This window comes from Bubalus bubalis, chromosome 10, assembly GCF_019923935.1.
Source record: "Bubalus bubalis isolate 160015118507 breed Murrah chromosome 10, NDDB_SH_1, whole genome shotgun sequence".
NCBI classification, from domain to species: Eukaryota; Metazoa; Chordata; class Mammalia; order Artiodactyla; family Bovidae; genus Bubalus; species Bubalus bubalis.
The window spans coordinates 17,277,588-17,294,760 of NC_059166.1; the positions used below are offsets into that span (position 1 = coordinate 17,277,588).

The window sequence follows — 17,173 nt, forward strand, 5'->3', positions numbered from 1 at the left end:
TAGAGGAGCTATCCCATGTTGAAGGTCAGGAAGGGCAGCGGTGAGGAGATAACCCTCGTCCAAGGTAAGGAGCATTGGCTGCGCTTTGCTGGAGCAGCCGTGAAGAGATACCCCACGCCCAAGGTAAGAAAAACCCAAGTAAGACGGTAGGTGTTGCAAGAGGGCATCAGAGGGCAGACACACTGAAACCATACTCACAGAAAACTAGTCAATCTAATCACACTAGGACCATAGCCTTGTCTAACTCAATGAAACTAAGCCATGCCCGTGGGGCAACCAAGATGGGCGGGTCATGGTGGAGAGATCTGACAGAATGTGGTCCACTGGAGAAGGGAATGGCAAACCACTTCAGTATTCTTGCCTTGAGAACCCCATGAACAGTATGAAAAGGTAAAATAATAGGATACTGAAAGAGAAACTCCCCAGGTCAGTAGGTACCCAATATGCTACTGGAGATCAGTGGAGAAATAACTCCAGAAAGAATGAAGGGATGGAGCCAAAGCAAAAAGAATACCCAGCTGTGGATGTGACTGGTGATAAAAGCAAGGTCTGATGCTGTAAAGAGCAATATTACATAGGAACCTGGAATGTCAGGTCCATGAATCAAGGCAAATTGGAAGTGGTCAAACAAGAGATGGCAAGAGTGAATGTCGACATTCTAGGAATCAGCAAACTGAAATGGACTGGAATGGGTGAAGTTAACTCAGATGACCATTATATCTACTACTGTGGGCAGGAATCCCTCAGAAGAAATGGAGTAGCCATCATGGTCAACAAAAGAGTTTGAAATGCAGTCCTTGGATGCAATCTCAAAAATGACAGAATGATCTCTCTTCGTTTCCAAGGCAAACCATTCAATATCACAGTAATCCAAGTCTATGCCCCAACCAGTAACGCTGAAGAAGCTGAAGTTGAACGGTTCTATGAAGACCTACAAGACCTTTTAGAACTAACACCCAAAAAAGATGTCCTTTTCATTATAGGGGACTGGAATGCAAAAGTAGGAAGTCAAGAAACACCTGGAGTAACAGGCGAATTTGGCCTTGGAATACGCAATGAAGCAGGGCAAAGACTAATAGAGTTTTGCCAAGAAAATGCACTGGTCATAACAAACACCCTCTTCCAACAACACAAAAGAAGACTCTATACATGGACATCACCAGATGGTCAACACCGAAATCAGATTGATTATGTTCTTTGCAGCCAAAGATGGAGAAGCTCTATACAGTCAGCAAAAACAAGACCAGGAGCTGACTGTGGCTCAGATCATGAACTCCTTATTGCCAAATTCAGACTTAAATTGAAGAAAGTACGGAAAACCACTAGACCATTCAGGTATGACCTAAATCAAATCCCTTATGATTATACAGTGGAAGTGAGAAATAGATTTAAGGGCCTAGATCTGATAGAGTGCCTGATGAACTATGGATTGGGGTTTGTGACATTGTACAGGAGACAGGGATCAAGACCATCCCCATGGAAAAGAAATGCAAAAAAGCAAAATGGCTGTCTGGGGAGGCCTTACAAATAGCTGTGACAAGAAGAGAAACGAAAAGCAAAGGAGAAAAGGAAAGATATAAACATCTGAATGCAGAGTTCCAAAGAATAGCAAGAAGAGATAAGAAAGCCTTCAGCGATCAATGCAAAGAAATAGAAGAAAACAACAGAATGGGAAAGACTAGAGATCTCTTCAAGAAAATCAGATATACCAAAGGAACATTTCATGCAAAGATGGGCTCGATAAAGGACAGAAATGGTATGGACCTAACAGAAGCAGAAGATATTAAGAAGAGATGGCAAGAATACACAGAAGACCTATACAAAAAAGATCTTCACAATCCAGATAATCACGATGGGTGTGATCACTGACCTAGAGCCAGACATCCTGGAATGTGAAGTTAAGTGGGCCTTGGAAAGCATCGCTACGAACAAAGCTAGTAGAGGTGATGGAATTCCAGTGGAGCTATTCCAGATCCTGAAAGATGATGCTGTGAAAGTGCTGCACTCAATATGCCAGCAAATTTGGAAAACTCAGCAGTGGCCACAGGACTGGAAAAGGTCAGTTTTCATTTCAATCCCAAAGAAAGGCAATGGCAAAGAATGCTCAAACTACTGCACAATTGTACTCATCTCACACGCTAGTAAAGTAATGCTCAAAATTCTCCAAGCCAGGCTTCAGCAATATGTGAACCGTGAACTTCCTGATGTTCAAGCTGGTTTTAGAAAAGGCAGAGGAACCAGAGAGCAAATTGCCAACATCCGCTGGATCATGGAAAAAGCAAGAGAGTTCCAGAAAAACATCTATTTCTGCTTTCTTGACTATGCCAAAGCCTTTGACTGTGTGGATCACAATAAACTGGAAAATTCTGAAAGAGATGGGAATACCAGACCACCTGATCTGCCTCTTGAGAAATCTGTATGCAGGTCAGGAAGCAACAGTTAGAACTGGACATGGAACAACAGACTGGTTCCAAATAGGAAAAGGAGTTCATCAAGGCTGTATATTGTCACCCTGTTTATTTAACTTATATGCAGAGTACATCATGAGAAATGCTGGACTGGAAGAAACACAAGCTGGAATCAAGACTGCCGGGAGAAATATCAATAACCTCAGATATGCAGATGACACCACCCTTATGGCAGAAAGTGATGAGGAACTAAAAAGCCTGTTGATGAAGGTGAAAGTGGAGAGTGAAAAAGTTGGCTTAAAACTCAACATTCAGAAAACGAAGATCATGGCATCCGGTCCCATCACTTCATGGGAAATAGATGGGGAAACAGTGGAAACAGTGTCAGACTCTATTTTTCTGGGCTCCAAAATCACTGCAGATGGTGACTGCAGCCATGAAATTAAAAGACGCTTACTGCTTGGAAGGAAAGTTATGACCAACCTAGATAGCATATTCAAAAGCAGAGACATTACTTTGCCAACAAAGGTTCGTCTAGTCTAGGCTATGGTTTTTCCTGTGGTCATGTATGGATGTGAGAGTTGGACTGTGAAGAAGGCTGAGCATGAAGAATGGCTGCTTTTGAACTGTGGTGTTGGAGAAGACTCTTGAGAGTCCCTTGGACTGCAAGGAGATCCAACCAGTCCATTCTAAAGGAGATCAGCCCTGGGATTCCTTTGGAAGGAATGATGCCAAAGCTGAAACTCCAGTACTTTGGCCACCTCATGCGAAGAGTTGACTCATTGGAAAAGACTGTGATGCTGGGAGGGATTGGGGGCAAGAGGAGAAGCGGACGACAGGATGAGATGGCTGGATGGCATCACTGACTCGATGGACGTGAGTCTGAGTGAACTCCGGGAGTTGGTGATGGACAGGGAGGCCTGGCGTGCTGCAATTCATGGGGTCGCAAAGAGTTGGACACGACTGAGCGACTGATCTGATCTGATCTGAAGAATCTTTATAATAGAGAAGACCATTACTGTACTGATTATAATTGCTTATGTTGGGAGGAATTACTAATTTTTTAGGTTTTTAAAAAAATTCAGATTATTGAGAGAGATGGCAAGATTACTAAGATATAGCTCTTCATGTTATATCTTAGCATAATGCAGAGAATTAATATATAATATCAAGCAATCAAAAGCAATAACACTAACTGTCAAAGTATAACCTAGTAATACCCTTGTGCAATAAAATTTAAGAGCTTATGGACTTTTTTTTTTGGCATTAGGGATACTTAAGATATTTGTTATAATTTTTATAAAAAGTGAAGCATGGATTCTGAAATAATATGAATGTGACATTTGACTTGGATTTGTTTTGTAAGGATAAATCATACAGTGATTTTAGATGATCCATTTGATGATCCTCCTGATTTATTAATTCCTGATCGATCACCAGAACCTACAAGGGAACAACTAGATGTGAGTCGAGTCTACTTATGATTGAATGTACATACGTGTTAATGTTTTGCATGGATTTTGCTTTTTACCTTTTTAAAACTTATTTCTCCAGAATGATTATCTTGCTTGATCAGTAATACTAAGCAAAGTTTGCAGTTCTTTGTCTCTTCCATAGAGACACTCATTTTTCTACCTATCTTTTCTCTAATATTCTTTCTTTAGTTTCTGTTCCACCAGAACAGTCTTGGCTCTGGATACAAATACCTTGGGGAAATGTTTTTCTTACCTCTTAACTCTAGATAGGAGTATAGCTTTAAGACTAAATTACATTGTCAGCTTGTGAGGGAACTTTTCAACTGGGGACACTTTTGAGCCAGGCTGGAACGCAGAAATTTCTGTGGCATAGTGGAGACTTCCCCTCAGATCTTTTAAGGTGTAAATTTCTGCTTAATGAGACTTCCTCAAAGCTGAATTTATCTCTATAGTTAGGGTTTAATCCTTAATTTCTAAGATCATTTATCTTCTGTGTTGAGCATTTACTTGGGTACCAGATAGTTCTTATACAAATGTTTATTTTGATTTAAAAATAAATTAGAAGCCTAGTTTAGCCCATATTAATGAATTAGCTTAAATCAGTTTTCAGAGATTTATAAGTTTGTTTCACATTTGTGAAACAAATCTTTTAACAAAGTTGATGAAACTAAGAATAAAGCATAATGTCTCATGTTTCTTAGATTTATATATATATATATATATATATGAGTAACTTCTGCCTTACAGAGTGGTCGAATTGGAGCAGATGAAGAAATTGATGATTTCAAAGGGAGATCAGCTGAAGAAGTAGAAGAAATAAAGGCTGAAAAAGAGGCCAAAACTCAAGCTATTCTACTAGAAATGGTAAAGTAATTACTTTGTTCAAATAGTTATTCAGCAGTGTGTTCAATACATACTTATTGTGAGTTTATTCCTGACTTTTTGATAGTATTAAAATATTAGAAATTTAGCTCAGAGTACTTTTCTGGGTTAAATTTGATATGACATCATAACACATATGAAAGGAAACAATTTGTTTCTACTGTTAGTGTAGTGTCAAATGCATTTTAAACACATGGGAAATGGGTATCTAGTTTATATTAATTGGATTTCAGTTGCTTATACTTATCAGCCATGAAATTAAAAGACGCTTACTGCTTGGAAGGAAAGTTATGACCAACCTAGATAGCATATTCAAAAGCAGAGACATTACTTTGCCAACAAAGGCCCGTCTAGTCAAGGCTATGATTTTTCCAGTAGTCATGTATGGATGTGAGAGTTGGACTGTGAAGAAAGCTGAACGCCGAAGAATTGATGCTTTTGAACTGTGGTGTTGGAGAAGACTCTTTGCAAGGAGATCCAACCAGTCCATTCTGAAGGAGATCAGCCCTGGGTGTTCTTTGGAAAGAATGATGCTAAAGCTGAAACTCCAGTACTTTGGCCACCTCATGCGAAGAGTTGACTCATTGGAAAAGACTCTGATGCTGGGAGGGACTGGGGGCAGGAGGAAAAGGGGATGACAGAGGATGAGATGGCTGGATGGCATCCCCGACTCGATGGACGTGAGTTTGAGTGAACTCCGGGAGTTGGTGATGGACAGGGAGACCTGGCGTGCTGCAGTTCATGGGGTCGCAAAGAGTCGGACACGACTGAGCAACTGAACTGAACTGAATACTTATCTCAGTTTTAAAGAGTTTCTTGGACTGAATTTTAAGTATTATAAAGAATAATGCTTTGTATACCTCTAGTATTGAGATTAAATAATAAAATAGTAATTATAGGATAAAATAAACCTGGGCAGAAATTGAACATTCTAAAATGTACTCCTTTTCTCTTTTACTAGCAATATGAAATCATTTGGGAACAGTTATTCAGTACATGATTATTTCACCTACTAGGCTTTTTTTCCCGTTTCTTATTTTTGTGGAATAGATATACCTTTCATGTAGTAGATCATCAATTTTGAAATGGATAGCTAATAATTACGTTTTTATTACTAACATCATTTTATGTAGTAGAGCTTTTCAGATTCATTATCTGATTTAAAATCCGTATTAGCATCACTAGTCTGAAGGAACAAATATTAAAGACTATAATTCAATAAAACTTTACTGAATTAAAAAAGTTAAAAATACACAGTTTAATGAACATACTGTGTTACCTGAGAATTCTGACCCAGAACAGTCAACACGGAGACAAACTCTAAGAAAATTATGGACTTAAAAATCTTTTGAACACCTGGGAGCAAGAGTAAGTGACTTACAAGGGAAAGAACATTAGATTATCATTAGAGTTTTCAACAACAAATAATAGAAAGTTTATGCCAGAATAAAAGGGTTTAACATATTCCATAAACTTTTTATTTTCAGAGAATTTCAAATTTACAGAAAAAAAAAATAATGCAGAGAACTTCTATGTACCTTTTACCCAGGTTCATCCTTTTTTTCTTTTTTTTTTTGGCCACACCACATGGCAAGTGAAACTATGAGCCATGCCATGTAGGGCCAGCCAAAATGGACAGGTGGTGGTGGAGAGTTCTGACAAACCATGATCCAATGGAGAAGGGAATGGCAAACCGCTTAAGTATTCTTACCTTGAGAACGCCATGAACAGTATGAAAAGGAAAAAAGATATGACGCTGAAAGATGAACTCCTGAGGTCAGTAGGTACCCAGTATGCTTCTGGAGAAGAGCGGAAAAATAGCTCCAGAATGAAGAGGCTGAGCCAAAGCGAAAACAATGCCGAGTTGTGGATGTGACTGGTGATAGGAAGTCAAGTCAGATGCTGTAAAGAACAATATTGCTTAGGAATTTGGAATGTTAGGTCTATGAATCAAGGTAAATTGAAAGTGGTCAAACAGGATGGCAAGAATGAACATTGATATTTTAGAAATCAGTGAACTAAAATGGATGGGAATGGGTGAATTCAATTCAGGTGAGTATTGTATCTACTACTGTGAGCAAGAATTCCTTAGAAGAAATAGAGTAGCCATCATATTCAACAAAAGAGTCCAAAATGCAGTACTTGGGTGTAATCTCAAAAATGACAGAATCATCTCTTGTTTGTTTCCAAGGCAAACCATTTTCACAGTAATCCAAGTCTATGCCCCAACCACTAATGCTGAAGAAGCTGAAGTTGAACGGTTCTATGAAGACCTACAAGACTTTCTACAACTAACATCAAAAAAAGATGTCCTTGTCATCATAGGGGACTGGAATGCAAAAGTAGGAGGAGGTCAGGAGATACCTGGAGTAACAGGCAAGTTTGACCTTGGAGTAAAATATGAAGCAGATCAAAGGCTAACAGAGTTTTGACAAGAGAACACACTGGTCATAGCAGACACCCTCTTCTAACAACACAGGAGACAACTCTACACATGGACATCACTAGATGGTCAATACTGAAATCAGTTTGATTGTTTCTTTGCAGCCAAAGATGGAGAAACTCTGTAGAGTCAGGAAAAACAAGAGTGGGAACTGACTGTGGCTCAGATCATAAACTCCTTATTACCAAATTCAGGCTTAAATTGTCTGAGGAGGCCTTACAAATAACTGAGAAAACAGAAATGAAAGGCAAAGTGAAAAGGAAAGATACATCTATTTGAAGGCAGAGTTCCAAAGAATAGCAAGGAGAAATAAGAAAGCCTTCCTCAATGATCCATGCAAAGAGATAGAGGAAAACAATAGAATGGGAAAGACTAGAGATCTCTTCAAGAAAATAGGGATACCAAGAGAACATTTCATGCAAAGATGGGCACAAGAAAGGACAGAAATAGCATGGACCTGACAGAAGCAGAAGATATTAAGAAGAGGTGACAAGAATACACATAAGAACTATACAAAAAAGATCTTCACGACCCAGATAACCATGATGGTGTGATCACTCACCTAGAGCCAGACATCCTGGAATGCAAAGTCAAGTGGGCCTTAGAAAGCATCACTACAAACAAAGCTAGTGGAGGTGATGGAATTCCAGTTGAGCTATTTCAAATCCTGAAAGATGATGCTGTGAAAGTGCTACACTCAATATGCCAGCAAATTTGGAAAACTCAGCAGTGGCCCCTGGACTGGAAAAGGTCAGTTTTCATTCCAATCCCAAAGAAAGGCAATGCCAAGATTATTCAAACTACCACACAATTGCACTCATTTCACACGCTAGCAGAGTAATGCTCAAAATTCTCTAAGCTAGGCTTCAAAAGCATGTGAACTGAGAACTTCCAGATCACGCTGGATTTAGAAAAGGCAGAGAAACCAGAGATCAAATTGCCAACATCTGTTGGATCATCAAAAAAGCAAGAGAGTTCCAGAAAAACATCCTCTTCATTGACTATGCTAAAGCCTTTGACTATGTGGATCACAACAAACTGTGGAAAACTCTTCAAGAGATAGGAATACGAGACCATCTGACCTGCCTCCTGAGAAATCTGTATGCATATCAGGAAGCAACAATTAGAACTGGACATGGAACAACGGACTGGTTCCAAATTGGGAAAGGAGTTCGTCAAGGCTGTCTATTGTCACCTTGCTTATTTAACTTATATTTAGAGTATGTCATGTGAAATGCCAGACTGGATGAAACACAAGCTGCAATCAATAATTGCTGGGAGAAATATCAATAACCTCAGATACGCAGATGACACCACCCTTATGGCAGAAAGTGAAGAACTGAAGAGGCTCTTGATGAAATTGAAAGAAGAGAGTGAAAAAGCTGGCTTAAAACTCAACATTCAAAAAATTAAGATTATGGCATCTGGTCCCATCACTTCATGGCAAATAGATGGAGAAACAATGGAAACAGTGAGAGACTTTATTTTCTTGGGCTCTAAAATCACTGTAGTTGGTGACTGTAGCCATGAAATTAAAAGATGCTTGCTCCTTGGAAGAAAATCTATGACAAACCTAGATAGTGTATTAAAAAAGCAGAGACATTACTTTGCCAACTAAGTCTATCTAGTCAAAGCTATGGTTTTTCCAGTAGTCATGTATGGGTGTGAGAGCTAGACTATAAAGAAAGCTGAGTGCCGAAGAATTGATGCTTTTGAACTGTGGTGTTGGAGAAGACTCTTGAAAATCCCTTGGGTTACAAGGAGATCAAACCAGTCAATCCTAAAGGAAATCAGTCCTGAATTGGAAGGACTGTTACTGAAGCTGCAATAGTTTGTCCACGTGATGTGAAGAACTGACTCATTGAAAAAGACCCTGATGCTGGGAAAGATTGAAGGCAAGAGGAGAAAGGGATGACAGAGGATGAGTTGGTTGGCTGGCATCACCAGCTCAATGGACTTGAGTTTGAGCAAGCTCTAGGAGTTGGTGAAGGACAGGGAAGCCTGGCGTGCTGTAGTCCATGGGGTCATTAAGAGTCAGACACGACTGAGTGACTGAACTGAACTGAACATGGCAAGTGTTTTCCTTGACCAGGGTCAAACGTTTACCCACTGTGTTGGGAGCACAGAGTCTTAGCTAGTGGACCATGAGGGAAGTCCCCCCTGCCCCCACCTTTTTAAAAATGTGTTTATCCAAGAGGAGACACTTCACATGATAATCTTGCCTGAAATCAACTCTGAGAATTTTTTAATATATGTATGAAGGAATATTGTTTCCCCATCTAAAGGCTCATGGTAAATATAGTTTTCTCACAATGAAAATAACACCATCATTAAATCATGGTTTTATCTCACTGTCACCCTCTCGAGTTCTTCAGTAGAAGGCCGTTTGCTTGGTTCATTGTGGTAGTTGACTATGAAGTTGACTTTGGTTTGCTTGAAGTAGAAGATGATATGTGAGGTCAAAAAGCTCAAAACTGTATCCAGGAATTGGTGTTCCATACTGCACAATAATGTGGAAAAGAATTGAGCATTACTTACGTAAAAGGCTAGATTCAATGTAATAGTATTTCAAAAGTTTAAAAACAAGCAAAACTAAACATATGTTAGGGATGTATACCTGTGTGGTGAAACTAAATCTGTAAGAGAATGGCCAAGAAGGAAAACCAAAGGCTCATTTGTGGTGAGAGTAAAAGGATAATGGACTCAGGGAACATTTTACTGGTAGTTCTTAGGCTGGTTGGCACCATGGGGTCTTTTTATTTTCATGCTACTTAATTTAGATATACTTTTTGTAAATTCTTTAAAAAATAGATCAAGTACCTGAAAAAAGAAAAAGTAGAGATAAAACTGGGACTCTAAAGCCAGTAGACTTGGTAAATTTCACTTTACCATGTGTGAATACCATGCTTGTTACTGTTACTGCCAGGAAGAGTGGAGTTTTGAATTTTGAAATCTGTTTAGATCTCTTTCCCAGAGCCCACAGTTAATAATGTAAATTTAGATATTTTAGGGAATCAGCAATGTGGGCTAACTTCATGGTATTTATGATGGAAATAAAGGAGTTGATTTATATTCTTGTTTATTTATCATTTAGGTGGGAGACCTACCTGATGCAGATATTAAACCTCCAGAAAATGTGCTATTTGTTTGTAAATTGAATCCAGTGACCACAGATGAAGATCTGGAGATAATATTCTCAAGATTTGGGCCAATAAGAAGGTAGTTTTTAGAATTAGTGAAAGATTTAGAGAAACTAGGTATTGGTGGTTTTCTAATGACATTTTTGATGAGTCTGAACTATAGATGAAATTTATACTAGTGAGTTTTACAGATGAATATGTTGGATAGTAGGGAAGAAAAACACGTGTGTATGCGTATGTGTAGATATGTGTGTGTGTATGTGTTATAAATTGAGTGATTTTCTTAGAACACATACATTTCAACTCTAAAACAGGAAGTGAATGAACAGTTTAAGTGTAGTTCTATAGTATTTTCAAAAACCTTCTTTAATATTTTAAATGTTTATCTCATTTAAATTCTCCCTAGAATTTCCAGCAACTTATTCCAAAATTAATTTTAATCTAAATTTTCTAAAATTTTTCTTTTGGTTAATTTTGCCTGTGTTATTAATGCAAAAGTTTTGAAGCTAGTATTTCTTTGAGAAAGGGAAGTATTTTATAATTGATTAGAAGTATTATGTTTAGAATTTCCTTTTATTTCATGTTTTTTCTTCTGTGAAGCCATTCTTTATTATTCCTATTGAAAGAAAAATTTTTCTCTAGAAGACTACCTGATTTTATTCTTCCACTGACTGATAGTAATCATCTTTATAAAAAATTCTTATGCTGTTACATCTTATTTTTATATTGGATGTTATATACTGATTTCCTGCTAAGGAAGATGAGAATTAACCTCTGTTTCTATCCTACCCTGTTCATTCTCCCTGCCTGCTACTTTGGTTATGTCATAACTTTGGTTAAGTCTTTGTTCAATATTTACATTTTAATGTGTACTTAACATATCGCAACAGCTGAACCATGTGCTGTAATGTGATTGCTTTTCCTTTCACAATGTTTTTTTCTTCTCACAATGTTTTATATCCCTGTTTCATGTCATGTTTTTAAAACGAGGCTTAAGATACATGAGCAAAAAGGGTTAAACCAATTGCGTTAAATTCCACCTTACTGGCTGTTTTACTTGGTTATTAAGATGGATTGGTTCTATGTAATTGTTGTACTTATGGGATTAAATTTGAGCCTTGTTTATATTAAAATTAAAAAAAAATCATGTTTACTAATAACATGCATATATATATGAATGTGTGTGCATTATTCTGTAGTGACATTAGATAATCTATAGTTCATTTGTATTTGACTAAAAATAAATTATGATTTAAAAGAATTTTTAGCAGTAATTTCCCTTTGCTAAAGAAAAATTAAATATTTTTATCTTGTTCTCCAGTGTTTTAGGAATTTAGGATTATAGGCCTGTATAGGGCATTCATAGTAGAATCTAGAAAACTTAGTTACTAGACAGGTCAATTATTTTAGAAAATAATTATTATTTAAGATATTTGAAGGAATATAATTCTGTGAATTTAACTTTGCCTTTTAATAATTGGCTTATTTTGTTTTTTACTTTTGAGAAGTAAGAGTGAATGCTCTCTCTTTCTTTCTTTTTCCACACTTACTTTCAAGTTGTGAAGTTATCCGGGATTGGAAGACTGGAGAATCCCTGTGTTATGCTTTTATTGAATTTGAAAAAGTAAGTCATAGTATAGCTATCTTAAATTTGTATTTTTTGTTGTTGTTGTTCTATGGTGTTAAAAAGTGCGAAAATGTAGAGAACTTTTTCTGGTCTGTAAGATTAGGAAATTAGTTTGCCTTTTCTTTAGCACCTAAGAAAAATAACTTTAATTATATTTGAATAGAGAGTAAGTTTAATATCTATTAATGTTAGTATATGTACTTTTACTTATTTTGGGTTCAAGATCAACCTGTGTGAATGTATCTAAAACTTTTTTAAAGTTTTAGGTAAAGTCCTTCACATTCTATAAATAAGTTTTCAGTGATATTTAGGTAGATATAATAATTGAGTAGTAGAAGGAAAACTAGCTTGAGTGTTATTATGATCTCGATACTAATTTGAACTCTGTCATTGACCAACTATTTTTTGATATTTGGCAGTTTATTTAGAATTCTTTTTTCTAGGTATTATTTGCCTTATAAATAAAATTTGAGGTTTGGATTAGATAGTACTTTCTAGATCTATAATAGGAACAATAGCTTTTATTACTCAAGTAATTTTTTTTAAGCAAGTGTTATGCTCACATTTAGGTCTCATAACTCTGAGACAGGTACTGTCCTCCTTTTCTAAATAAGTAAACTGGGACACACAGTGGTAGCACGACTTGTTTGAAATCGTGCGCCTAGTTAATGTCATAGCCTTCTGTCCAGCTGTTTTATTTTCAAAGAAATAGTTAATAACTCAGTTAACACTCTTTGTTACAAGTATTAACTACCCATATTTGTAAAATTGTTCAGATTGAAAGCATTGTAAATACTCATATATTTAGTATAATTCTTAAAAAATCATCAACTTTAAATGTGACTTATACAGTGGCTAGAAATATTTGTATTCTAGTTCTTCTCTGCACTTTTCTTCATCTGATAAATAAATACCAAAGCTGTTACTTACTCTTAAGATTTGAACTTAGATATGTCTGGTGCTGTTCCTACTACTTTGGGCCATTATGCTAGGCTATGTTATTTCTTTTTGTAACTTTGGACTGATATATATCCAGTAGTAGCTCATCCTGAATTATAATTGTTCCAAAGTATTTGTCACATACCTTCTGTATTTCAGGCAGTAGGTACTGCAACTGGCCCTTGGGGTTCAAAATGTATACTGGAGGGTTGAGGAACACAGACACATAACAAATTATACCTGTGTCATAACAAATTAGACACTGTGTCAAGTGCACCAGAAATAATATTTACAAGGTACATTGCTGTCAGCAGAAAGGACATCTCTCTACCTTTAGTTTGCTATGAATGTTTTTTTCTCATAGGATTGTTATCAGATTTAATTGAGGTAATAGATGCAAAGCATTTGGTGCATAAGTATTCAAATTTTAGTTTTAGTAACAAGGAACTTTTTGTATTTTCAGTATTTATTCTAGCTGCAAATATCTTTTCCATAAAGATTTATGCTTGAGTTTTTATAATTACTCTCAGGAAGAAGATTGTGAGAAAGCATTCTTCAAAATGGACAATGTGCTTATAGATGACAGAAGAATACATGTGGACTTCAGCCAGTCTGTTGCAAAGGTTAAATGGAAAGGAAAAGGTTTGTTGTTCATCTTCATTTGTTTCTGTTTTGCTTTGCATTCTTGTGTGTGTGTGTATCTCCTTTGACAGTGCTATTAATTAGAAATGTTCAGAGATGTAACTCCTGCTATTTGATTTTATGTAGCTGCTTTCTAGTGTCTAAGGTGGGTAGAGTGGGTGTGGGTGTGTGTGTGAGTGTGGGGATGTGTGTGGGTGTTTGTGTTTTAAACTAATGAGGAATATATTTTCTACATTTGACTTTTTATAAATTACTTATAATTACCCATTGCAGACATGACATGTTTCCTAAGTAATCATTATTACTTTGGTGGCTTGGTTCCTCTAGATGCAAAACTTTCTTTTGGCCACACCTTGCGGTGTGCAGGATCTTAGTTCCCTGACCAGGGATCGATCCTGTGCCCTCTGCAGTGGAAACAGGGTCTTAGTCACTGTACTGCCAGGGAAGTCCATGATGCAAAGGCTTAATTCTTCCTTCTAAAGTTTGTTTGCTTTAGTTGTTATATATATATAGCTCAGATGATAAAGAATCTGCCTGCAATGCAGGAGACCCGGGTTTGGTCCCTGGGTTGGGAAGATCCCCTGGAGAAGGAAATGGCAATCCACTCCAGTATTCGTGCCTGTAGAATCCCATGGACAGAGGAGCCTGGTGGGCTACAGTCCATGGGGTCACAGAGAGTCGGACACAACTAAGTGACTAATACACACACACACACACACACACACACACACGGTACAAAATTGAAAAGATCAATGAAAAGGAGGTAGAACAAAGTCTCTTCCACTCCTGCCCTCACCCACCCAATTTCCCTTACCAGAGGTAACCACAGCTACCTGTTTCTTTTGTAACCTTCCACATATATTCTTTGAATATATCTAGTTATACATATTTATATATATATATGCTGCTGCTGAGTCGCTTCAGTCGTGTCCAACTCTGTGCGACCCCATGGACTGCAGCCTACCAGGCTTCTCCGTCCATGGGATTCTCCAGGCAAGAACACTGGAGAGGGTTACTATTTCCTTTTCCAATGCATGAAAGTGGAAAGTGAAAGTGAAGACACTCAGTCGTGTCTGACTCTTAGCGACCCCATGGACTACAGCCTACCAGGCTCCTCCATCCATGGGGTTTTCCGGGCAACAGTACTGGAGTGGGGTGCCATTGCCTTCTCCATATATATATACACACACACACACACACACACATATACATGTAAAAAAAAGAAAGCATAACTGTTAGTCACTCAGTCATGTCTGAGTCTTTGCTACCCCATGGACCATAGCCTGCCAGGCTCCTCTGTCCATGGAATTCTCCAGGCAGGAATACTGGATGGGTAGCCATTCTTGCCTGGAGAATCCCAGGGACAGAGAAGCCTGTAGGCTGCCGTCTATGGGGTTGTGCAGAGTTGGACACGACTGAAGCAACTTAGCAGCAGCAACAGCATAAGCCATTCCCTTCTCCAGGGGATCTTCCCGACCCAGGGATTGAATCTGGGTCTCCTGCATTGCAGGCAGATTCTTTACCGTCTGAGCCACTTATTTGATGTTTAGGATTTCATTTCATGTTTTCCCATTTATATAACATATATATGTGTGTATATATGTGTGTGTATATATATATAATTTTCTCCTTTAAAAAAGAAACACACACATATGTATGTTTTCTCCTTTAGTAAAGGAAAACAAATGGCTGCATGCTATACATAGTGTTTCCGTACCTTGCATTTTTCATTTAACAATATATCTAAGAGATAGTTTGTATCAGTATATAAAGTAACAGTTTATTCTTTTCAGTGGCTGTGTAGTGTTTGATTGAATCATGTATCATAATTTATTGAACCAGTCCTGTTAAAGCACAGTCAAGTTTCTAATCTTTTGTTCTTCTGTGTACTATGTGCTATTCCTATACATATTGATATTCCCCACAAATGCATATATATGTCAAATAAATTCCTCCTAGTAGTAACATACAAAACTTAGGTAGAATCTGTGTATACTGAAATAATACGGGTTTTTGATCTCTGATGCAGTGTTTTTAAAAGATTTCACTTTGGCAATTATTCACTATGTAATGCTAAATTTTACTAGGAATTCTAGAATTATTTTCTTTTTCTATATAACACTCCATTTCTCATGGTTCTTATGAATGTTCCCCCCCCTCCCCCACATGTGATAATTGCAGCTTTGTGGTCAAAAGAATCAAATAATTGTCAAAAGAATGAAATAAGTACATTCAGGAAATGTAGACAAACACTGACCTAATGCATTATGGTTCTGGTCCCGTAGTACTGCCAAGTAGCTCTTCTGTGGAGCTCTTTTCCTAGAAAGCTAATTTAATTTTGTCATTTGGGATACATATGAAACAAATATAATTCTTCATTACAGAGAGGGAACTTGAAGCAGAACCTAGGGTCAGGTTTACCCAGATTTAAACCAGTCCTGAATCTAAATTTCTCTCTCAATTTTCTTTTCTTCCTAACCCATCTACCCACTTTAGAAATAATACTGCCTTCCTAAGGAGGCTCAGTGTAGTTTATTTACAGTAAAATGTCATAGGAGACATGCTTCAGTTTCTTGTGTGCTGTCATAAACATGTAATTTGCTGTTAATCTCAGTTCATGTTGAGATAATTTTATGTATTATGTTTTCACATTTAAAAAATCGAGTGGTATCCTATGCCCTGGGCTTCCCAGGTGGCTTAGTGGTAAAGAATATGCCTACCCTTGCAGGAGCTGCAGGAGACTTGTGTTTGATCCCTGCGTCGGGAAGATCCCCTGAAGGAGGAAATGGCAACCCACTCCAGTATTCTTGCCTGGAGAATCCCATGGACAGAGGAGCCTGGCAGGGTACAGTCCATGGGGTCACAAAGAGTTGGATATGACTGAGCGACTGAGCACACATCCTCTGTACCATTCACAGTGCTAAGTACTTTTCCTTAATAGCCTATGTGGTGATTCCAACAGCTCTGTGAAATGTTAATATTATTTTCAGTTCCTAAGTGAAGAGCATTTCAGAGAATTAAAATTTCTTACCTACAACTTCTCACTGGAGTCAGAATTTGAATCCAGAATTTCTAACTTTAATCTGTTGCTCCTTCTGTACTTCATCCATGGTGAGACTTCTAATGGCAAGCACAAGGCAGACGCCTTTTCTGTGATGAAACCATGCCTATTTGTTACAGTTACCAGTATTTTAACTCTTTATGGTTGTTTGTTTCACATTTATATGAAACATTGTCTACTGGCTATTTCTGTTTCCAGAGCCTGAAATTGCCGAATAGGTTAATCTTGTCTTTGATGCTTACCCCTCTTTTTACTGTTTTTCTCTTCTGTTTAAATACCCTAGTGACAGTCAAGGTGTATATAGGTTTCTCAGTCAAAACACCTGCGTACCTCAAGTCGGCTTTATTTGCGCATGCCATCTTGGACCCTTCTGTAGCAGGCCTTCCCCTCTGGAAACATTTCCTCACAGTGGTTGAGGGGATGGGTCAGGCAGGTTAGTCAGCAGGTCTAGGACATAGACAGGAGCTGGATCCTCATCTGATAGAGACTAGGTTTGAGAGTAGAGAGGCTACATGGAATGCTCTCTGCTTTCATGCTCTGCTATGGTAGGCCAGTT

The 17,173-nt window shown here is 37.7% G+C and overlaps 1 protein-coding gene across 2 annotated transcripts in view; it reads left to right on the forward strand.

Moving 5' to 3' along the window:
• The window catches only part of PPIL4 (peptidylprolyl isomerase like 4), a 40,192-nt gene that overhangs the window by 7,455 nt on the left and 15,564 nt on the right, over nucleotides 1-17,173 (forward strand). For both annotated transcript variants that reach the window (XM_006080284.3, XM_025294413.3), the window contains exons 6-10: nucleotides 3,775-3,871; nucleotides 4,631-4,747; nucleotides 10,303-10,427; nucleotides 11,906-11,972; nucleotides 13,445-13,556. In XM_006080284.3, the coding sequence (XP_006080346.2) occupies nucleotides 3,775-3,871; nucleotides 4,631-4,747; nucleotides 10,303-10,427; nucleotides 11,906-11,972; nucleotides 13,445-13,556 (518 nt within the window). The remainder of the gene's footprint in view (nucleotides 1-3,774; nucleotides 3,872-4,630; nucleotides 4,748-10,302; nucleotides 10,428-11,905; nucleotides 11,973-13,444; nucleotides 13,557-17,173) is intronic.